Consider the following 24,458-nt stretch of genomic DNA (forward strand, 5'->3'; position numbering starts at 1 on the left):
GAATCAATGACCATAATTTTAAGTACACAGATGTGGTAGCATTTCAAAATTGTGTGTGTGTGTGTGTGTGTGTGTGTGTGTGTGTGTGTGTGTGTTTACTCCTTCAGCTCCTAATTTCTTATGGCAAATAGCATGCATAATGGCACAGATAAACTTTCACTTAGATAAATAAATCAAAAGCTTTGGGGCATACTCAGTTTTATACAGGAACAATTGGAAACAAACCAGCAACCTCCATCTAAATATTTACCTGAGTCATCAAGCTATGCACAGTGTCCTCACTTAGTATTCTTCATAACCTAAATCAAAACTAAGTTATCACACTACAGGAAACTGCTATCCCTACCAGATCACATCTAATAACGATAGGAAATAACATAAAGGAAGTACTATCTTTAGTTAGAGTTAATTTACATTCCTGTTGACATCTCTGTAAATTTATTCAAAGGAGTTTCTGACAAGGACTTGTTAAGGCTTGCAGTGGCCTGGAAATTCCCCTAGGAGGCATCAGAATTTTCAATGTGCAGATAGAAAGGTTTTACAATGAACCAATGAGTATCTAAAAGTATTCTCTACCCCTACTTGCCCTGAACTTATTCATGCCGGGAGTGGGAAATTGGGGCCAATCTTCCTGTATTCACCTATTTTCGAAGCTGCTCAGCTTCTTCCAGAGGAATAAGAACAGAATACCGGTGAAATGGCTCACTGTGAGTCCAAACCAGCGTTTGTGCTGAAGAGTTCTTTAAGGACAAATTGTTTGGGGACATATTAATTTTATTTAGGTATCACCCTGAAGAGACTTGGCCAAAATGGACCCCTCAAAATCTTTCTCCCCAGGATCCTATAACAGCATAGTTTAGGGGTTAAGACACGGACTCTGGAGTCAAACTCAAGCAGTCTGACTCCAGAGTAGCTCTACCACTTGTTGGCTTTATGACCTTAAACTCTTTGGGCCTTAGTTTCCTCATTTGTGAAATTGGATAATAATTATTATACCTACCTTATAAGCTTTTTGTGTGAATCAAGTGAGTTAGTATTTATAAAGTGCCTAGAACAGTGCCTGGTATGTAGTAAGTGCTACTCAGTGTTCATCACTGTCACTATTGTTGGTATTACTTATCATCTCCATGACTGACCCAATGTTCCTTGGGCTTACAGTATGTCTCCCAGAGATGACCACTACACATGAGAACATACCTGCCTCCCAGAGTGCTAGGATTACAGGCGTGAGCCACTGCACCTGGCCACACTTCATATATTTAATGGAGCACTAAGAACTTAAGTTATTGAGCTTAGTCCCATTTAAAAAAATGCCAAGGAGGCTGAGGTGGGAGGATCGTTTGAGCTTAGGAATTCGAGACCAACTTGAGCAAGAGTGAGACCCTGTCTCTACTAAAAATAGAAAGAAATTAGCTGGACAACTAAAAATATATAGAAAAAATTAGCCGAGCATGGTGGTGCATGCCTGTAGTCCCAGCTACTCAAGAGGCTGAGGCAGAAGGATCGCTTGAGCCCAGGAGTTGGAGGTTGCTGTGAGCTAGGCTGATGCCATAGCACTCTAGCTAGGCAACAGAGTGAGATTCTGTCTCAATAAATAAATAAATATATGAAGTGAAATGAATGAAAAAATTAACACATGTTTATTAAAAACCTATTATATGCCAGTTACTAAGGATTCAAAGAAATTGAAGCCACTGTTTCTTCCCTGTGAGGGCTTACTGTCTAGGGGAGAGTGGCAGACAATGTCTGATTCCCATGCACTGTGTTAAATGCAGTTTTCTTATGAAATGTGCATTGGCTCCATTGGCGTTTTTTTCCAGGTCTGTTGGCCAGGACAGGGTCTTGGCAAATTAGTAAAGTAGGCACAGTTTGGCTTCAGCTCTTTCCCTCTCCCCTTAAGATGCTCCCTTTCCCTCTGCCAGAAAGTCCCTTCTTCCTCTAGGCAACTTTGAGTCCAGTTCTAGGATTGAGAGATGATTATAATCCCTGCTGACATGTTTTTGCTAATAATTTAAGGATTTGCCCCTTCTTAGGTAAGGGCATTTTTATAAGGAGCTCCTGAACCTAACACACCATTCTAGAGTTAAAGGTATGAATCTCTTTAGGAAGAATTTCAGGCTACAGGCTACGTTGGAGGAGTGAAGTCTCTTAAGTACTGGCCAATTTGCATTCTTTAATCATAATTGTTTTTACCCTACACCCATTTTATTTTATTGTCCATGCTTTCTGATAAGACCTATTTTCTCTAGTGTTCAAGTATAGACCAAGGAATGAACTGTAGAGCTTTTCATTCTTGCTTTATATATTATTGGGCAAGGGTTTAGAACACTCAAGCTTCAACCTATTTTGCCCCATTCTGACAGTATGTTTCAAGCCCTCCTTTTCACCAAACTCAATTATTATGCTTTATTCACCATAGAACTCCTACTTCTTCTGTTAAATTAAAAAAATGCAAACCTTTAATGGCAAAAAGGGCATATTTTATTCATTAATGTAAGAACATGTTTTCATCACAATGCTTTCTATTCAAAGGTTGTGTTGTAGCATTGTTGTGCATGTTTTTGTCCTGCATAAGAGGAACAGGTTCTAACAGGCTGGCCTGTTATTAGAATTTATCTCTTTTTATGCATTAGAAGTTCATTCTTTTAAAAGTTAATCCTTTTTTCTAAAAGGGAAATACTATCCCTTTAGAAATTAATCAGTTTTCGCCTTTACATTTAGTCTTAAAATGCTGCACAGCATTGTTTCACTTTCTAACTCATTTGTCAGAGCTAAATAGAAGTCCATGAATTGCTGCAGCTGCTTTTAAGTGGCCATTTTTCTTTGGTTCATAAAATAAATACTATTTGTACCCCCTTTTTTGTTTGTGAGACAGAGTCTCATTCTGTCGCCCAGGTTGGAGTGCAGTGGCGTCATCATAGCTGAGTACAGCCTCAAACACCTGGGTTCAAGCAATCTTCCTGCTTCGGCCTCCTGAGTAGGTGGGACTACAGGCACATGCCACCATGCCTGACTATTTTTTTTGTAGAGACAGGGTCTCACTATTGCTCAGGTAGTCTGGAACTCCTGGCCTTAACTGATCCTCCCACCTCGGCCTCCCAAAGTGCTAGGATTACAGGTGTGAGCCACTAAGCCTGGCCTGTAGCCCCTTTTTACAAATGTTTTTTAAAGTTGCAATGATGAAATAAAAGAATATTCATTTTCCATTAGAATTAAAAGTTACATGGCAATGAGTGAAAATAAAATCATGTATATATAAACAATAATGGCATAATAACACAGAAATTACTCAATTTATGAAAGTCAAGAAATAATGGCACAATAATACAAAGAAATTACTCAATTTATGAAAGTCAAGAATTTCTGGGCCGGGCGTGGTGGCTCACGCCTGTAATCCTAGCCCTCTGGGAGGCCGAGGCGGGTGGATCGCTCGAGGTCGGGAGTTCGAGACCAGCCTGAGCAAGAACCCATCTCTACTAAAAATAGAAATAAAAAAATTATCTGGACAACTAAAAATATATATAGAAAAAATTAGCCGGGCATGGTGGCGCATGCCTGTAGCCCCAGCTACTCGGGAGGCTGAGGCAGTAGGATCTCTTAAGCCCAGGAGTTTGAGGTTGCTGTGAGCTAGGCTGACGCCACGGCACTCTTGACCAGGCAACAGAGTGAGACTCTGTCTCAAAAAAAACCAAAAAAAAAAAAAAAGAATTTCTGAGTACTTAGCTGTGAAACAAATCATTTTTTTCACTAACTTTCATTGTAACTGTTAGTAGGACATGAACGACAAGAAAGTCAAACAATAGTTGCTGCCTTCTTTCTTGGAAAGCAATTGGGAAGCAAATTTTATCAGACATTCCTAAAACAATTTAGTTAATATGAGTACTTCGAAGCGTTAACCAGGTTGATTTTCTGCTTTTGTAATTCCACTATGGTGAATGTCTGTGGTAAGTATCACTAGATGATCAAGTGCATCTTTATTTGGGGAATGAACTAGATAACATTTAGTCCAAAATTACTTTAGTCACAAGCAGTGGTAAACATGCAGTAGAGAAGGAAGGAGCAAAAGGAGAGAAATAAGAAAGACTAGAATTTATTATAGTTTAAGTATAGCCCATATAGACAAATTAAAGTCCATCTTCAGAGACTATTAATGTTTATTTACTTTTCCATTTGTATCACACTGGGTAGTACCTAAAAGAAACAGGAAATACTCTCTTAGCTCTTCCTTGTTTGATGTTCAGATGATTCCAGAAACGTTCTGCATTCGTGAGGTGGCAACAGGACCAAGCTATCTGTCATTGAGGTCTTCTCTGATAGTTCAAAAAGGACTATGAGTAGTTGCCTGCAACCAAATAGTATTTACAATACATAGAAACAGGCCATGATATCATAGAGACCTTGAAAGTTATCTACACCAAGCTTTCATCTAATGTTTAAATATTCCACAACATCTTGTCTATCCCATATGCTTGGCTCTGTCAACATCAGACCCCCACAACCTCCTGCCATGGCCAATTTACTCGGCCACATAATTTTTGACTACTGAAATCCTTTGGTCCCAAAAGGAACAACAATAGAAAAGCAGCTTTTCTATGTACCTTCCAATGATGGATCTGAAAGATAATAATTTCCTCATTTTGTCCCCTACCTAAATGTTTGTGTCTATTGCCTCCAATATAAAGAAATGATATGTTCTCTTCCATGTCTATTTGGCTTTAAAACATGATAAATATGTTTAAAATAACTGTCACTAGTCTTAGCATAACAGGGAGATTTATGAAAGTCATAGAATATCCAAAATTCTATATATCTCATGTGTAATTAGGAGTTGTAGTTTTGTTGTTAAGGTAAATTCTCATTTTTCTAATTAGACAACCAGACCCTATTCTTCTTCAACAAAACCTTAAGTACATAATCCCATTTTCCTGTTCTTTATCTAGTTCATGTTTGTGTACCAAATAAGAGCTATGTTTAACTTGTTACTAAAGTCTCCTTTTTCTGTTTGTTTTTTTTTTTCTAATGAAGACCTAGTTTTACTTGCACATTTTTCAGGAGCATCAAATAGTGGGTGATCTTTCAAGCTTGAACAGCAACAGTTGTATCGCTGAGGAAGGATTTCTTGTTTCAAATTGTCTAGGTAATGATTTACAGCTATTTTTGGTAATTCTCAAAATGACAGCTCTTTGAATTTTTCTGTGTGCAGAAAAATTTGCTGGGCTAGCATCTTTCAGACCCTGGGAGGTTCATCCCAATCCTTGGCATGTGGGAACAAGGGAATGCTCTGAAATCCTTACTGCAGCGGGGAATTGACCTGTCTAACATGACCTTGTGATACATGTGAATGTTTGATGAGGTTACCCTAAATGTCTATGGCCTTCTGAGGCCTGGAATCTGTGGGCTAGGATGAACCTATGGGTCGGGTGAAATTGCATACAGGTCTTAGGCATTTCAAGACCAAACCTGGTAAATTGAACTTATCATGGTAGCTGAACTACTCTAAAGAAGACTGACAATACTTTGCAGCACCTGCCTTTACATAGTATTCAATAAATGGTTGCTAAAAAGCAGACAAGATACAAAGACAGTAAATAAGAATTAACAACCTTTTCAAATTCTAAATATTACCAGAAAACACATGTGGGTGCCACTGGCTACTGAAAGGCATAAGCTGGGGGTAAAAACTTGGAAGAGAAACAGTAAAAGGTGAAGGGGAAGAAAGAACATAACAGGCAGGATAGGAAGGAGGTAGAAAGAATTTTTAAAAGAGAGAGAGAGAAGAGGCTTGGTGTGGTGGCTCCTCCTATAATCCTAGCTCTCTGAGAGGCTGACGGGGGAGGATCACTTCAGGTCAGGAGTCTGAGACCAGCCTGAGCAAGAGTGAGACCCCATCTCTACATGAAATAGAAAAATTAGCTAGGCGTGGTGGCATGCCTGTAGTCCTAGCTACTCAGCAGGCTGACGCAGGAGGATCGCTTGAGCCCAAGAGTTTGAGGTTGAAGTGAACTATGACAATGAACTGCACTCTAGCTGGGGAGACACAGTAAGACCTTTTCTCCTCCCACCCCCCCCAAAAAGAGAGAGAAAGATAGAAGAAAAGTGTATTTAATATATTTTTCAATCATTTCCTTACTCAAAAATCTTCAATGAATCTACACTGCCTACAGGATAAATTTCAGCCACTTTAAGCTGATGTGTAGTGTGTTCCATGATCTGGATTGAACCAACCTCTCTGATACATACCTCTGATTTATTTATTGATTGTTCCTTGAATATTCCTTTGGGGTTCTTATCTTCTTGTCTTTGCTCCCTAAGGAAAATCCTGTGTACTCTTCAAGACACACCCTTGGGGACTAAGAAGTTTTATACAGATAGCACTTATTGACCTTGTTCTCTAGCATATTTACTTTATACTCCTTAACATTTTCTCTAATGCCTTCCTCAGGCAGAACTCCATCTAATCCTCTTAACATAGTGAAGGAGTCAGGGTAGTTTATTCTAGGAGCTCTGACTCTAATTCTATCAAATTATTTATGTATGTTTTTTATGTATATTTTGCTTATTTTGTTATTGTTGTTTTTGACATGTTGTGAGAGTTAGACAACTAGAAAACTGCTTTTCCTACTAATGTCCATTGTGCAACTTCTGTCAGCTACATAAATATGCCTTCATTTTACTAAACTCTTCAACCTTGCAAGATTCTTCCTACTCAGTCATTTTTTCCAAAGACTCTATTTTGTTTGAAATCAGCATCTAATACTACAAGTAAAACAAAGAATCATTAGCTTTTACTGAGTTTTTTTTTTCAAAAAACTTACCACGTAGTAGTTATTTGATAAGAAAGAGTTTCTACTTTTTCATGATGAGAGGGAATACTGAGTTAAAAAGATTTAATAAAAGCAGTAGGACTGAGGTATCTCTACTTCATTTACTTTATATACAAAAATGCAAAGGCAAACCAGATTTCCAGGAGCAAGACATCTCACTTTTAAAGAGAAGTAGAAATTGAATTCCTGCAGCTCTCCAAATTTAAGTGCAGATTTGTCTGTAGAGCTTGCCTGTATGTGTGGATGAGGACGTGTAGTGTACTCTTATAATTCCATGAGACTTCTATTATATACAGTTCATATCAGAGATTGTCATGAAGAGAAGCCCAAGAAAATAGGCTTTTATACCTTGACCCATACTTTGGCATTTCAAGACCAAAAGCAGTGAACTGAATCTAAAATATTAGTTGAGTTTCTGTAAAGAAAATTAAAAAGAATTTTTGCAACATCATCTTACTCCAAGAAGACAATCCCACCCTCTTTTTATAAAATCTATATCTTTACTAATTCCTGAGAATTAAAAGGACTTCTACAATTTTCATTAAGCATGAAAATTTTACATTACAATACAATGAAATGAAATTTAGCAAGATGGTCACCAAAACATTATTTATGAAATTTTCCAGATTACAATTCTTAGGTATCATATGGTTCATTCACAAGCAGCCTGCAGTCCTCTAAATCCTGTGTTTAATTCCTGCACTTGAACATTATGTGAGCGTGAGACTCAAAGCAGTCAATAAGACGCTTGTATAATTGCATTTCCAGAGTGTTCCACCAGTGGAACCAGAGATGTATATGTTAGGAAGGTATTAAAAGAAAGAAAGCCCTGGATGAAATGACACAACTCACTAGAGTGTTATCTTAGGTCAAGCAGTAGTGCATCAGTGTATTTGGTTTGGCTATTTCCAGGTTTGTTGAACTTTACTTTAGGGACTTACTTTGGTTTGGCCACTCTGAGTATATGTCATTTTTAGTAGTTTCTTTTTTGTTGCAATCAAAATATTTTAGATGCGTTGAAATAAACTTTGCTTATATATTCTCCTTATACCTTGTTTCATTATGTTTTTTTTTGCCTGGAAAGTTTCTTCCCTGCTGCCTGCTAGAAATGCTGCCCATCTGTTAAGACCCAGCTCAAATCCCAGCCCCTCTCATAAGCCCCCCACAACCACCAACCTATGGTGATTTCTACATCTTTTGAATTCCAGTGTCATTTTGCTTGTTAGGCATTTATTTACTGTCTTGTTTCTCTGTTATTTTTTTCTACATAAGTCTTTCTTTCTCCAGCTACACTATACCTTTCTTAAAGACAGAAAGTATGTTTTATAATGTTTTGTATACCAAACATGGCCTAGCATAGTGACTCTCCCTTGTAGATATTCATTAAATATTTGTTGACTGGTTGATATAATTTGTTACCTTTATGCTGAGTTACCTTTAACACTGTTTCTCAAGGAAAAATAAACCTCGCAGATGTATATTTATGAACCCCATTCTGAGCTACTTTGCAAACCTTTCACTTGCACAGACATGATATTATGTACCAATAAATGCATCGTGATATGGGAATACATAACAATTCTTAGTCACTAGGAGATTGTTCAGATGATCTAAAATATTAATTTTTAGATATTATTAGTGAGATAATACAAAAAATACTAAAGTTCTCATGTCCCTAAGAATTCTACTTAAGTATTTCTCTCTGTGAGAAATACTATTTAATAAACATTAAACTACTCTGAAGGGTGGGGTCAGAAAAAAAATGCCAAGTCATTAGGACAAAATGTATTCAAAGTCTTAACAATATACATATTTTGACCCTTCAACTTTACTTCTGGAAAATATGTTCAAAGGAAATAATTAAAGATGTGTACAAATACCTAGCTATAAGGATATTCATATAGCATCGAACATAATATATAAAAATATTTAAAAGCCTAAATAACAATAAAATAGGTGACTGGTCAAATAAATTATACATTATACAAGCGAGCCATTAAAATGTGTGTTATACAAGAATATTTAATGAAATGGCAAGATATTCTCAATATACTATGTGAAAAGGTTGTAAATATAATTGTGTTTTTAAAGTACTGGAACTATATGCTCCAAATGTTGATATTAATGTCATTTTGTGATGAGATTACAGATTTCTAAACTTTCTTTAAGGAAGGTATATTACTTTTGTATAAAGAATAAAAAATTTAAAAATATTAAAAATTTACTTAAATGCTTAGCCAGTACCTCAGAAATGTTCATTGGGGTCATATATCCTATAGCCAAGAAAACATGTTACTTAATCTGTTGAATTAATCACAAGACAAACTAAAGAAAAGATCCCTTCTCTTGATTGCTAACTTCAGAAAAGTGAATGAATGTCATATGGCTAAAGCCAACCAATGAGAGGAGATTATGGGAAGAGTCTTCTTCCCTAACATCATTTGTGCTCATAGCTGTTAATTAATGTCGTTGTAGGTCCATGGGAAGTGTATGTGTAAGCACAACACAGCAGGCAGCCACTGCCAGCACTGTGCACCACTATACAATGACCGGCCCTGGGAGGCAGCCGATGGCAGAACAGGGGCTCCTAAAGAGTGCAGAAGTAAGTAACAAGCCCACAATACTCAAAAACCTTCTTTGTAAAGTAAACTTATCTGTGGACTCTATATTGTCTCTAGAAACACAATATAAAGTGGTGGGTGACAAACATTGTAACCCACACAAACATAGCCTATATCACTGCCCACTATGACTTCAACCATTGGAAATAATTACTGTTTGCAAAGTTGCCAATATGACTGTTTTGCCAAGAATGTGTTGCCTATTTGCTTGGACACTTTGCAAGATCTAAGAACCCTCCTGGAGAATTTGACATAATAAAATCATGAGTAGACACAAGAGTGTTTGAGGATTATGGTGTACAATTACTCTTATAGCTGGGATATTGAATTATAAACATGAAAGTAATCTTGAACTTAGTTCTCAAAACAACCCAATAAAGCAGATGACATTAATCCTATTTTAGAGATCAGGAAACTGAGGCTCAGCAAGATTAAGTGATTTGCCAAAATTGGTAAATAATAGTCAGGACTTGATCCCAAGTCTCAGACTCCAAATTAGATACTTTTTTCCATAATATCATAATGCCTTTCTTTTCACTTATGATAATTTGAAATGATGAATGAAATTTGAAATTGAACTGGTAAGTCAAGAATGAGATTGCCCTACTAGGACTAACTTTGGGTTTGAGGTTGGAGATTAAATAGGAGGTTAAAAAATATGAGAGCATGAACCATTTTTTGCTTTGCAGTTTAAAATGTTCAGAGAAATGCACATGCCCATAATAATGTTTACACTCAGAAATTTCTATTTTACAAGGATTTAAAGGCAAGTACTGTGGGTAAAGTTGTGAGAAGTCTCTTCCCATACATAATTTAGAATCATAACTGATTTGTTTTTGTTTCCAGGAAATGTAAAGGATTTCCTCTAAGCATAAATCTTAAATTATCTTATAATATGCTTCTTAAAGATATGAATCTGGTCAAAATATCATAACACATCAAGGAAACAATGAAAAACAATAGCACAAGTATTTTCAAATACAGTTGACCTCCATGGAAAAAGTCTGGATTCTTATTCTAAATCACTCATCAAGAGAATCTAAAGAATTTCTCCTAAATTCCTAGAATGCCTTTCTGGCCCTTTCCACAGAAACCAACTGCACATCTAAATACATATAGAACACAGAGACTTGTCACTCGATGCTATTGACTTGATAATCTTAGAAATGCCTTTGAGAAATTGTTGCATAATAAACACTACAGGCCTCTTATGTAATGAAACTGAGGCTTTTATAGGAGTCTACCATACACTCACTAATACAAGAACAGCTGAAAAATAGTACTTCGTGAAAGATAAATCAATCTAACTGCCAAGTTACTAAGCCCTGTCCACCAGAAGTTTTCTTCCAGGCTCATTAGAGAACATGAATGCAGCCCTGTATCTGCAATATGAATTGTCATTTTCAAAGAATGCCTGACAATCTCGGCTTTTCTTAGCAAGGACAGGAGACCCACAGAGATGACCCTTGGAAAGTAGCAGGAATGGAAGTGGTGGAGTGTTAGCATCAAAGAGGGAAAAAAACTGGTGGCCGCTCAAATAGTCTTTCCAAAACAAACATCAACCCCAGTTGGTAAGATAACTGTAGTATCTCTGCCCAACTAGACAAATCTATACTTTGTTGACTTTCATGCATATCTTGAAACCTATTTTTTTTAATTGACAATCTATAATGAAAAACTAGAAGGCTACACAAAAAACTTAAAAAAAAAAGGAGTAACCTATTAAAGGGGAAGCAGCGTAGAGGGAGATGGAGAGGCTAGATTTCTCAGTGTATACCTTTCAATATTGTTTTGATTCTTACATGGTTAACTCTTCAAAAAACCAAAAATAAAATAAAAATTAACAATCAGCTTATCCTATTTTTAACTACCTGAATGTGAGAGAATCTGTTGCTTTATTTTTAATTATTTGTGTTCCTCCCGTGCTTTTTTTCTTCCAGCCTGCAAGTGCAATGGGCATGCTGATGCCTGTCACTTCGACATTAATGTGTGGGAGGCATCGGGGAATCGTAGCGGTGGTGTCTGCAATGACTGCCAGCACAACACGGAAGGTCAGCATTGCCAGAGGTGTAAGCCAGGCTTTTACCGTGACCTTCGCAGACCCTTCTCTGCTCCTGACGCTTGCAAATGTAAGTGACCTCACAGTTCCTAGAAAAAAATGATGATTTGTGCAAAAGAGATGAGTCTTTTCATACTGGCCCAAGAGGAGGGAGGTCATTAGAGTCTAGATAATACACTCACAGACATCAGTTAATTTCTTCATTGATAAGAATTTTCAACCTGTTGGGTGAAAATAGTACAATATTCACAAAAACAATCTCCATTCATACATTCTTAATATAAAATTGTTTTCTGTAGCATCACGTTTTGGAAAACAAGATAACTAATAAAAGAGAAAAAAGAATGATAAGAAGAGATATTTAAAATGATCTTAAGACTAAATATATGAGTAAAGCATACACAATGAATTTGATGAAATTACCTGCACTTGGGCCATTCTACCTTTTATGTCTACAGTGAACTTAAACATGTAAAAAAAAAAAAAAAAACATGGGTTTTGGTTTCATTATGAATGCACTTTGGTCAATACTGCTCTAATGTACCTCCTGTATCATAACTAATTTAGAACATAATAGTATTTCATGCTCTCCCCCAAATACTAAACTCTTATAGAATGGGTTCTGCTATTTTGTTGGCAGAACTCCAAGGAAGAGGTTTATTTAAAAAAAAAATAAAATTTGAAAAGACCTACCCAATTCAATGGGACATTATCTGGAACAGGACTATGAAGGCTATATGCAGAGCTTATGTAAATGTCAAACGTAGATGAATACTCTATATAACAACATCAGTATGTTACATGTCTATCAGCTCAGAAATCATTAGACAACAGAATCCACTTAAGATTATTAATGGAGATTGATGATCAGGGCCTTTCCTTTCTCCACCAAGAACTCCATGTCCTAGCTCAAAAACAGTGACAGGAAGGGAGCAATACAATAGGAAATAAGCATTTAAAGCCTTGGGGTTATTTGTGCTTTTTTGAAGGAAAAACTATATTGTTCTTTGAAATATATTTTTGTTAACATCATGGAGGAGCTATTTAAGTGAAATTTGAATGGATGTGCTTGTTACAAGTTTTCTCTCTTAAATAATAGAAGATAGAATATGGTACTGCTCACTTTCAACATCAAGCCCCAAATTTGGATTCATGTCATACTGTTTCTCCTGGAATTCTGTTTTAGTTCTGCTCCTTGTTTGTATTCAGACTTTCACTTTTACAGGCTTCGCACAGATCCAGATTAGATGTCTTCATTGCCACTTACCAGCTGCATGACTATATGCCAGCTATTGTAGCTCTTTGGACTGCAATTTTTCCATACGTAAAATTTCTCCTTGCAATGGTGGTGTAATGTGAACTGTATAAGATAAACTATATATAGGAGATAAAGAGATCAGCATGTTGCCTGTTATACAGTAAGCCCTCAAGAAATGAATACTAGTGTTATAATAGTTGTTGTCCTATGAGCCAGAAAGTGGGAAATAATACTATAGGGTTTCTGGTCTTTATTGATTAAAAATACCTATTATGTCAAGGATAATTACTTCTTTAAAATCCACAGTACTTTAGGGACTAAAGTACAGGATCCTTATCCCCACATGTTGACTAAAGGGTCTACTTATAATATGGCTTCAGCCTAGAACATATTCAGTCTTAATGCTATTTTGTACAGAATATGTTTAAATTGATAGATATATGTATGTGTATATTTCATATCCTCAGACCACTAGTAGAAATGTCTCAAAATGAGAATGTATGAATGACCAAGCAGATAAAAGAGGAAAGGAAAAGAATTTGTCACTGAGTAACCTAGATAAGTTAACTATCTTGTATGACAAAAGGTAATATTTTCAAAAAGATACTATTATATAGCATTTCCTTGAAATAGTATGTTATACAATATACCTAATGTATTCATTTATTCATTCATTCAATGACCATATATTGAGTGACTATTATGTGCCAGGTGCTTAGGATGTATCTATATTTTAATAGAGGAGACAGATAATAAATATAATTAATAAGTGACATATATAGTACGTGAGAAGGTGATAAGGGCTAGTATCACCAAAGAAGAAAAACAGAACAAATTAAGAGGGATTCAGGGGGCCAAGGGTCTGGGATGGGAAGAGGAGTGGCAAGGTGCAGTACTGAATAGGGTGATGAGGGTGGGCCTCATTGCTGGGAAGGTGAGATTTGAGCAAAGATTTGAAGACAGTGAAGCTGGCCAAATATTAAATGGGGAAGAGCATTGTAGGCAGAGGTAATACCTAGAGCAAATGATCTAAGACAGGAAGTTGCCTGATGTGTCAAAGGAAAAACCAGGGAGGTCGGCCATGGTTCTGAGACATGACTGTATCAGAACGGGAGTTGGGGGGTGGAAGGAGATGAGACTAGAGAGGTGACTGGGAAGGAGAGGGTAACTGATATATAACTGTGTGCCACTGTAAGCACATCAGCTTTTCCTTGGAGTAAAATGATGAGCCAGTCTCAGAATTTTGCGTGGATGACTGGCATGATCTGACTTGGTTTTCTAAGGACCATTCTTGTGTTATACAAAGGCCATTCAACTCATATTGATCTTGCACTTTCAGCATTCAACTTTAGTTGAAGTTATTAAGCAAACCAGTGATTCTCAAAGTGTGGTCCCTGGACCAGCACCATCAACATTGTCTGGGAAATGTGTTAGAAATGCAAATTCTTGGGCCCCAACACAGACCAATTGAATCAAAAATTCTGTGGGTGGGGCCAGCAATCTGAGTTTTAACAAGCCATCCAGATGATTCCAATGTTACAATAAAGCTTGAGAAACACTGGTCTAAATCATGGCTCACCAAATTTTACATTGGTTAAAGCAAACTCAGTTTCTAACATTTTGCTAATATTTGAACATCTACTATGTGCTGGTATAGCAAATAGCTAGTTACTTCCATTAGAGTAAAGAGTAGAATACCAAGGGGAATAATGAAAGCAAATTTTGAAAATTGATCGGGGCTAGAGTTTAGGGGGCCTTGACTGCTAGCTTAAACATGTTAGTATTTAATTTCTAGGGCACTAGGAGCCATTGTAATAATTTAATTAGGAAAGTGTCATATATTTGCAATATATGTGAAGATATATAGTTCAGATTAATTTGTAAGCATTACATATTATTCATTGCCTTTTACTTTACTAATCAATTTTTAAATTGTTTAGCTTTATAAAATCATGACAGGTAAGTGTACAAAGAATTAAAACAGATAAAACTTTTATTTAATGTCTAAGGCTGAGCAATTACATAGAAAAAAGAAAAGGTTTACTGGCAGATGTGGAGCCAAAATAAGTACCTTTTGTTCATTTATTTTTTTGTTTTATTTTGTTTTTTGTTACTGTTCCATGTTCAAGCTTTGGTTCAAATTCATACTAAATATAAAAAAGTTGCCAGCTCTAGCTTTTTAAATCCTAGAGCCTCAGAGTTTTATAAAAAGACTTTGAAACAGGAGACTATAAAAGAAAATCCCTTGTTAGTGATCACTATTACTTACATAGCTCATCTAGAGACTTGTGCAAAATAGTATGGGTTTTGGTCCCCAAACTGCTAGGTCCATGAAAAACATAAACAAAATGTGAGAATGTAGCTAAAACTAACAACATACATAACTTTTTAGTATTTTTTCAGCCCACGAAAATGTCTGAACATTCATCCACAATCAATGGAGTTGAGCAAGTGGGATATTTTTAAAGCTTATTCTTTCACTTAACACATTCCTGCTGAGGACTACTATGTGCTAGATGTGCTAGTTTCTGGGAATTATAACTGTGAGAAAAGAGACACAGTCTTTTCACAAAGCTTACAGTCTAGTGGGTATATATGTCACATATATATACATATACTATTTACAGGCAACTAGTGGTATACACACACGCACAAAAATAAAGTCAGTATTGTGTTAGGGAGTGTGGAGGGGAGCACATGGGAGGAACAATTAACAAGTGTTGAGTGTTCTGAGTTTTGATCTGAGACCTGAAGTTTAGTAGAAATTAACAAAGCATAAATAGAGGTGTTCCAAGCAGAGAGAAAAACCAGTGCCAGAAAGGAACAGAAGGAAGAAAGAATATGGCATATTCTGACATCTGAAAAAAGTTCAGAATGGCCAAGAGGCAGGAAAGAGGGGGATTAAAGCAGTGTCAGGATGGGACCAGTAGGGAGGATGAGTGGTTGGCTGGAAGTGCGTTCATCTTGGACATCCTGGTCAGTGAGCAAGGGCAACTTGTGGATTGAACTACACACAAGTAGTTGATAATCACTTAATATGCATCATTTAGTATAATTCTCTGGGCCCCCCCAAGTTGATATTTATAGGTAATATCCAAGTATCAGAAGACCGAAGGCACCAAAGCCATTTCAATGAAAACTCCATCAAGACCACATTCAGATATTCTAAAAAAGAAACGCTGAAACATAATAAAGCAATTGTAACACATTTGTCTGGATGTGTTTCTCATCCCCTTAAGTTGCCATAGGATTCACCCACATCTAGGCTACTGAAAGACTTGAAGCTGGAAACCACTAATAATAAGTCATAATTACTGATCACTCATAGTTAACAAATACTTGTATGGTACCTAATGCACCAAGTAGGGGAATTATGAAAATAACTGATACAAATTTAGTTCTTTTAGCATAATTTATAGGAGGTGGATGAGTTAGTAGGGAAAATCCATATTTCCTTCTTTCCTTCTCCAGACAGCCCCCTGATCCACTGGGTAGACTCCCTGAAAAAGGCATATCTCCATTTACTTTAGGACTATTCTAGGATATGTTTGGGGCAGAGACACCTGTGGCTACTTTCCGAGCTTGGTTCTCCTTACTGGCACTGTCTTCCGGAATATTACTCTGGTTCTTCTCTTCTGAGCCTGCAGGAGATCCCAACATTTATTAGCATATCCAATTCTTCTCTCTACCTATATACCCTCCACAGTATATTATTTGATTGGCAGTTAAGTTTGACGTTTTCATTATTATTTAATAATACTTTCATGTCATTAACTCCCTTCTTAGCAGATGTATCGCTCTGTCACCTTCTTCAGTTGCAACCCTTACAATAAAGCTTATGACAAATAAGTTGATGTACTTGACGTTTAATATTAAGTACCTCTAATTACCAGATTTCATGCTCAGTGCTGATGGAGACATTGCTATAGCTAAGAGTCTTCTCCCCATTAGTTCCCCCCTTTACTTTTACAAGGAAGGCAGTATCAAGAAAACAAGTTGATATTTTAAAAACTTAAACTATCTCAGTGTGTGGTTCTATCAACATGTACAATGTTATTCAAAATAACAATCTTATTATATTTATTCTTCTGTGCTTACCAAGGCAGAAAAGTAACCTGCTACTCAGTGTGTGGTCCACAGACCAGCCACGCTGGCATCACCTGGGTGCTGACTAGAAATGCAGAACCTCAGATCTCACCTCAGACCTGCTAAATCAAATATCCATGTTAACAAATTTCCCAGATGATTGTATCATATTAAAGGTTGAGAGTGCAGTAGAATGCTTTTCAACAAGGGTTCAAAAGAATTTTAGCACTTAATCTACAGTTAAGTTTTAAAAATTAGTTAGCTGGAACATCCTAATTAACCAGGATCCAAATTAACCAAGGTTTACATTTCTATTTGTGTGCATATAGACTTAGAATTTTTTAGAATAAATTAGGTAAAGGTTTACTGAGAAAAAAACAGAAACTGGATAAGTGTTTTTATGGTACAGCATTTCCCATACTTTGATCCATAGAACACTAATTCTGTAAGATATTAATAGGAATTATGTGAGGGGAAGTTTTTCTGTACCCTTTAAATTCAGGATTTCTCAGAGCCTAATATGCTAATGTTTATTATAAACCTTCTATAAAATTTTGAGTTCTCTCCAATTTAACTAGAGAATGCTTTCCTTACAGAGCATCTTTTGCGACCAGTGTTGTATGGCTGTGGTCCCCAACCCCCTAACAGGCCAGGTACTGGTCCATGATCTGTTAGGAACTTGGCCACACAGCAGAAGGTGAACGGCTGGCGAGGGAGCAAAGCTTCCTAGTATTTACAGCAACTCCCCATTGCTCACATCACTGCCTGAGCTCTGCCTCCTGTCAGATCAGCTGCAGCATTAGATTCTCATAGCAGTGTCAACCCTACTGTAGACTGCACATGCCAGGGATCTGGGTTGAGTGCTCCTTGTGAGAATCTAATGCCTGATGATCTGAGGTGGAGCTGAGGCAGTGATGCTAGCACTGGGGAGTGGCTGCAAATACAGATTATCATTAGCAGAGAGGCTTGACTGCACAGAGCCCATAATAAATCAATTGCTTGCAGACTCATATCAAAACCCTACCAGTTGGGGAAGAGAGGGTGAGGGAAAAAAAAGAAAAAAAAAAACCCACCAGTGAGTGGCAAGTGACAATTAAGCTGCATCTTGTGGTGGCTTTTGTAGTAGCAAGTGAGCATCTTACTTCTAATTGTACAGCTGCATCTGGTGGCAGGCTTTAAGTCAGAATCCAACACTTGTTTTAGTCCTCACATGGCCCACCCATTATTTTATTTACTTCCATCCATACCTCTTTCCCCCATTGCACACTTGTCTCAGTCACAGTTTTGCTAATCCCACAAACTGACCCTAGCAAAAATGAGTAAAAAACAAACATCACTGGAGAGCTTCTTTGAAAAGGTGGAAAGACCCAATGATGAGCCAGCAGAAGACTCTAAGACTGCCAACAAAATGAAAGCGGCATTTAAAAGAAAATACCAAGAGTCCTACTTAAATTATGGGTTCATTGCAACAGGTGATTCACATTCTCCAAGCCTGCTTTGTACAGTATGTGGTGACCGGCTATCCAATGAAGCCATGACACCTTCAAAACTGCTTCACCACATGGAGACCAGGCACCCTGCATTAAAAGACAAATCTTTGGAGTTTTTCAAAAGAAAAAAACCGTGAACACGAAGAACAGACGCAATTATTGAAGGACACCACTTCATCAAATGTGTCTGCACTGAGAGCATCATTCTTAGTGGCTAAACACATTGCTAAAGCCAAGAAGCCCTTTACTATTGGTGAAGAGTTGATCCTGCCTGCTGCTAAGGACATTTGCCATGAACTTTTAGGAGAGGCTGCAGTTCAAGAGGTGGCACATGTTCCTCTGTAGGCTAGCACCACCTAACTAGATGAATTGACGGAATAGCAACAGATGTTGAGACACAATTGTTAGAGAGGATTAATGAATCACTGTAGTACATAATCCAGGTCGATGAGTTTACCGATGTTGACAACAAGGCAACAATACATGTTTTTCTGTGCTATATATTTTCAGGAGGATGTGCATGAGGATATATTATGTGCACTTTTGTTGCCAACCAAAGTGTTGGCAACTATTCAAGTCTTTGACTCATTATATATCAGGAAAACTGAATTGGTCATTTTGTGTCAATATATACACAGATGGAGAGGGTGCCGTGACTGGACAGCTTTCTGATTTCACTACTCGGGTCAAGGAGGTCACTTCTGAATGTGAGCCTACGTGCTCTGTCATCCATAGAAAAATGCTGTCTAGACGAAAAATGTCACCTGAACTAAGCAACGTTTTGCAGGATGTGATTTAAATTATCAACCACATTAAAGTACATGCCCTTAACTCGTATCTGTTCGCACAGCTCTGTGAGGAGAGGGACGCAGAGCACACACGTGTTCTCTCATACGTAGAAGTGAGACGGCTTTCTAAAGGTAGATCACTGGCCACAGTTTTTGAGTTACAAAAGCCACTCCAGAGATTTCTTTTAGAAAAACAGTCACCGCTGGCAGCACATTTCAGTGACGTAGAATGGGTAGCAAAACTTGCTTACTTGTGTGACAAATTCAACCTGCTCAATGAACTCAATCTGTCACTTCAAGGGAAAATGACAACTGTGTTCAAGTCGGCAGATAAAGTGGCTGCATTCAAAGCCAAACTGGAATTATGGGGGTGATGAGTGAACACTGGGTTTTTGACATGTTTCAAATATAAGCAGAGATTTTGAAAGAGACTTAGCCAGAGCCTTCTTTCTCCCAGCTGGTGCATGATCACCTATCTCAGCTTTCAAAAGAGTTTAAGCATTACTTCCCAACCACAAAAGACCCCCAAACTGTGAAGGAGTAGATCCACAATCCATTTGTGAATAAGCCAGGTGGAATCCACTTTGTCCAAGCTAGAAGGGAATCAACTGCTTGAAATAGCAAATGACAGTGGCCTTAAAAGTATGTTTGAGACAACTTCAAATCTCCATACATTCTGGATTAAAGTCAAGGCAGAATCTCTTGAGATTGCCACAAAAGTACTGAGAAGCCTGCTTCCATTTCCAACATCCTATCTTTGTGAAGCAGGGTTTTCTGCAGTGACAGCAACCAAGATGAGATTATGTAGTAGAGTGGACATAAGGAACACACTTCAGGTGTCACTGTCTCCCATCACCCCCAGACAGGACCGTCTAGTTGCAGGAAAACAAGCTCAGGGCTCCCAGTGATTCTGCATTATGGTGAGTTGTATAATTATTTCATTATATATTACAGTGTAATAATAATAACAGAAATAAAGTACCCAGTAAATGGAGTGCACTTGAATCATCCTGAAACCATTCCCCATCCACCCACTGCAGTCTGCAGAAAAATTTGTCTTCTGTGAAAACTATTCCTGGTGCCAAAAAGGTTGAGGACCGCTGTTTTATGGCACATACCAGAAAATGTTGTTATTGTATAATGGCCATATCTATAGGAAGACATCACTTGGGAAGACATATGCTAGAAAATTTTTACTATATATTTGTTCCCTATTTCCAAGTGCTAAAGCCTACAACTATATATCAAAGAAATAATAAACCTTATATTTCTATCAGTGAAATAATAACAAACAATATTAACTAGGCCTGGGCAATCTAGTTTATCAGACTGCCAGCAATGAATATATAACAGCCCTATTTCTCTTTCTCTTTCTTCTTTCCTAGTTATCTTCTCAAGAGTTGGAGCCATTTGGCTGGGCACAGTGGCTCATGCCTGTAATCTTAGCACTGTAGGAGGCAGAGGCGGGAGGATTGCTTGAGCTCAGGAGTTTGACACCAGCCTGAGCAAGAGTGAGATCCCCATCTCTAAAAAAAAAGAAAGAAAGAAAGAAAACCTGAAACAGCAGCCCAGATAAATTACTAGAAGCATATCAGTTATAGCTCAGTTTAGTTCAGACAACATCTCCCCTGTGCTGGGCACTATGGTAAGCATTAGGTCTGTAAAGATGAAAAGTTCTTCCCTTCTAGACTCGGAGAAATTTCTAGTAACAGGTCATTTCAATACACTGTGATGGTGATAATGACAATATAATAGTAATAGCTGACATTTATTGAGTGTGTATTATTTTCTGTCCACTGCTCAAAGGGCTGTATATGTATTAACTCATTTAACTTTCACAGAAGTGCTTTGATGTGGATACTATTATCCCCACTTTACAGGGGGAAAGTACAATGGTAAAGATGCACCAAGTGCCTTGCAGAGAGTGTGGGGGTGGGATGAGGGTGGTTTAGGGAAGACTTCCTTGAGGAGATCCTGCCCATATTTCTGGGATAGCTTTTTTTATTTTTTCCTCTAAAAGTACTGAAACACAGTTTGTTCTACTTTCTAATCTCAGTGATTGCCTTGGTTGTCTTTAATGAGATGATCTAGAAAATGACACAAATTGATGATAATCCTTCCTCACAGTGTCTACCATACATCTAATAGAATACTTACCTGGGTACATTAATTCCTTCAACAAATATTGGTGACATTAATCTTGAGACTTTGTTTGCAGTTAGGTAGCTAGTTTCCTGCCAAATAAGCCAAGGACTTACTGGTTTCATTCATGTTCTAGGCTATTTTTTTTTCCTCCCACTCTCCTAATAAGCACTATGGCAAACGCTATGGTCCTTATGTGTACACTTTTAGTTAATGGTCATAAATTCATTAAACCTGAATAAACAGAGTCCTGAACCAAATCTGCTAGCTAATAGATTTATTCCTGTGAGCGATTAACTCATCTCTGTTCTCACTTCCTCTTCATTTCAACCTTAACCCGAGGTCTAGTGTGGGACCCAGGACAATCAGCTACACGCTTCCATGCCAAGAAATCACTTCTGAGGATTCTAGAGATGTTGTTTGTTTTTTTAAGACCGGTGGAGATCATTGAAACTGAATTTATTTCTACAACTCAGAAAAAAAAATTTTGTTAAAGGACAGTGCATTTAAGGTCTGTAAACACAAGGGAAAATGTGAATCTCTCCAGCTGAATCTAGGGCTGAGAAGAGAAATGGAGGCTCAAACTGGCTGGCTGCTGAGGCACAGGAAAGAAAAAGGGAAATATAATTCTCACTGTGTACAGAGGTACTTTGAGGAATACTATCAATCTCTCTCTCTGTTCTAAAAGAGCATGGTCTCTTTTCAAGTAACTTCCTTGAAACCTCTAAAGTCACTTATGTGGCTTTGGTATCCTATAACATAAATAGATTTTCAATGGCAGGTATATTAAAAATGTGAGAATAACCTTACCAGACAGTGGTGTGCTGGCTTTTTTTAGGGGAAAAAGCATTTGCCAATGTCTATGGCTTAAATATCCTTGCCATGGCCAATTTCAAACTATCAGATGATTTTTCATCAGGAAGTCAGACTCAGACTCTGAACCAAAAGCAGAATGGTTTCTCTCCTGTGGACAGAGTCCTGCTTCCACCTTCACAGCCCACTTCTCTGACCTCAAGCTGCTCTCTCTGGTCATTGGTTCCCAAACCTGGTTGTGGGTCAAAATCACTTGGGAGCATGCAGTGAAAACATGGAATCTCAGAATCTTGCCCAAGATACACTGACTCAGAATCTGCAACAGGGAGTGGGGACAGAAACCTACATTTCTTTAAAAAGCATCACTGGTGATTCTGATTCAGCCTTTTGGTCTCCTGGACAGAAGCTGAGAACCACTGCATATACCAGTCCTGGCTCTAGTGTGAGCTCTGTTGACTTGCATCCTGGGATGAGAGATTACAAACTAACAATCATCTATAACTTAATCTACTCACTGAATAAGCCCTATCTCTGGCAGAAAATCTTAAAGGATTACTAAAACTCTGGCTATACACGTTTTTTTCTGACAGACAGATAGATATAAATGCTGGTAAGTATTCATGTCAGTTATCATCTCCCACTTAATAAGGCATAACAGGACCTTTGCTTTTCCCCAAGAAGATTTCTGGCAAAAATTCTAAGATGACTGTTTTCCATGTAACCATTTTAAAATAAATACCTGGTAATGCCAATCAGAGAACTCCCTGTTATTCATAGTATATAGATTTATTTGCCTTAAATACCTCATACTTTAAAGTGAATTATTGTAGGGAGACTAGAATTTATAGTAAAATTAACTTACCATGATATTGACATTTACTATTACTTCCATATTTACGTATTTCAGAACATAGCGTTAAACTACTGTGGATATATTATTATGTTGGTATTTAAGTAATCATTGAACCCAATTCTTCATGAAGTTCCCCCCTTACCTACCCTCCCTCCATTTAACATCAAAGGATATGTTAAATATTAGATGATGGGACATTGATTGGGTATGGAATATCGACAGCTATTCCACAACACTTTTCTATAGAAAATTTCCCTCACTTTAGTATGTTTGAAACAGATGTTGAAACAGATGTTGGAAGAAATGCCTTGCAGAACAGAATTAACTCTCTTTTTAGGAAACAGCCAGTTAGTTCCTTTACAATAAATTTATTGATTTTTATGTCAAGACATGTATTTTTAACTATTGCATAGTCTCCTCCATATTAAAAGAAAAATCAGCAAATGAAAAAGAAAGCAGAATTCATTCCCTGTCAAAGTAAACAACCTCTTGAAAAACTGACGTGCCTTTCCTTCCTCCCTCATGGGCCAAAATAAATGTAGTCAATTGCCTTTTAGCTGAGAGTGAATAAAAATAAACTTGGTCTCTCTGCCCTAAAACCCAAACCAAGTGTTTACCAAGATACCGCCTGGTTACTTGGTTACTGTTACCCTAACTAGCCAGCCAGCTATCTTTGTAAAGAAAGGATTCTGTCATCAAGATCTATCCTTTTTCTTCTTGTTTTCTTTTCTTCTTCTTCTTTTCTTCTTTCTGGCTTAGGTAAAAACTGCTCAACTGATGGTAACTCAGGAAGAATTTCTGCATTTCTCTGTTTGCTTGTATCTCTATTGAACAATTATTTCATCCTACCTCTGATATAGTGATTCTTTCCTTTCATTTGTCTTTTGAGTACAATTTTTAAATTAATTAAACCCAGAATACCTTACCACAATGACGCGGTTAGGAACCCACAAGCACTTCCCATTTTTCATTCTTATGCTTGTGTTCCAGTCCATGGTTTCCAAAAGATCACTGCGCTCTCTCCAAATAGTAACTTAATGGGTTATTTCTTTCAAACTGTAGGTTTAGCAAAGTCACTTGAGTTCATTTTATATCATATAAACAACACAGACATCTTTGTTTTATAATGAAAGCTACTGTGAACGATTCTAATATAGAATCAATATGAAATAACTGTTTTTGAAAAGCAAACTTTCAATAGAACCAGTGTTTTGGCAGTAATAGTTGGGAAACTTTAACTTCCCTAGTTTCTTTTTTAATCTAGGAACTAAAACCAGAGGGTTAAGAAGTAAAAGAGATAGAGAAAATGAATATAATATAATAACCATACTAAGACAGTCCTTTAAAAAGATTAAATAACACAATTAAAATTCACCCCCCCAAAAAAGGAGAAACTTTATGAATTGATGAATAATAAAAGTCAATCAAGTTTGGGAAGAGAAGTGGGAGAGGTTATAGAATTCTCCAAAATGTTTCCCCAACAGAAAGGGTAATTCATTGAATAAAGAAACAATATGCCATTCT

General features: G+C 37.2%; 2 protein-coding genes across 4 annotated transcripts in view; one reads left to right on the plus strand and one right to left on the minus strand.

Annotated features, from left to right (window-relative positions):
- SNRPF (small nuclear ribonucleoprotein polypeptide F) overlaps nucleotides 1-24,458 on the minus strand; it is a 234,926-nt gene that overhangs the window by 96,874 nt on the left and 113,594 nt on the right. The gene's annotated exons all lie outside the window — the stretch shown is intronic.
- The window catches only part of NTN4 (netrin 4), a 103,347-nt gene that overhangs the window by 49,199 nt on the left and 29,690 nt on the right, over nucleotides 1-24,458 (plus strand). For all 3 annotated transcript variants that reach the window (XM_045553199.1, XM_045553198.1, XM_045553200.1), the window contains exons 4-5: nucleotides 9,300-9,426; nucleotides 11,386-11,574. In XM_045553199.1, the coding sequence (XP_045409155.1) occupies nucleotides 9,300-9,426; nucleotides 11,386-11,574 (316 nt within the window). The remainder of the gene's footprint in view (nucleotides 1-9,299; nucleotides 9,427-11,385; nucleotides 11,575-24,458) is intronic.

The sequence above is a fragment of the Lemur catta genome, chromosome 6 (assembly GCF_020740605.2).
Source record: "Lemur catta isolate mLemCat1 chromosome 6, mLemCat1.pri, whole genome shotgun sequence".
In the NCBI taxonomy this organism is placed as follows: Eukaryota; Metazoa; Chordata; class Mammalia; order Primates; family Lemuridae; genus Lemur; species Lemur catta.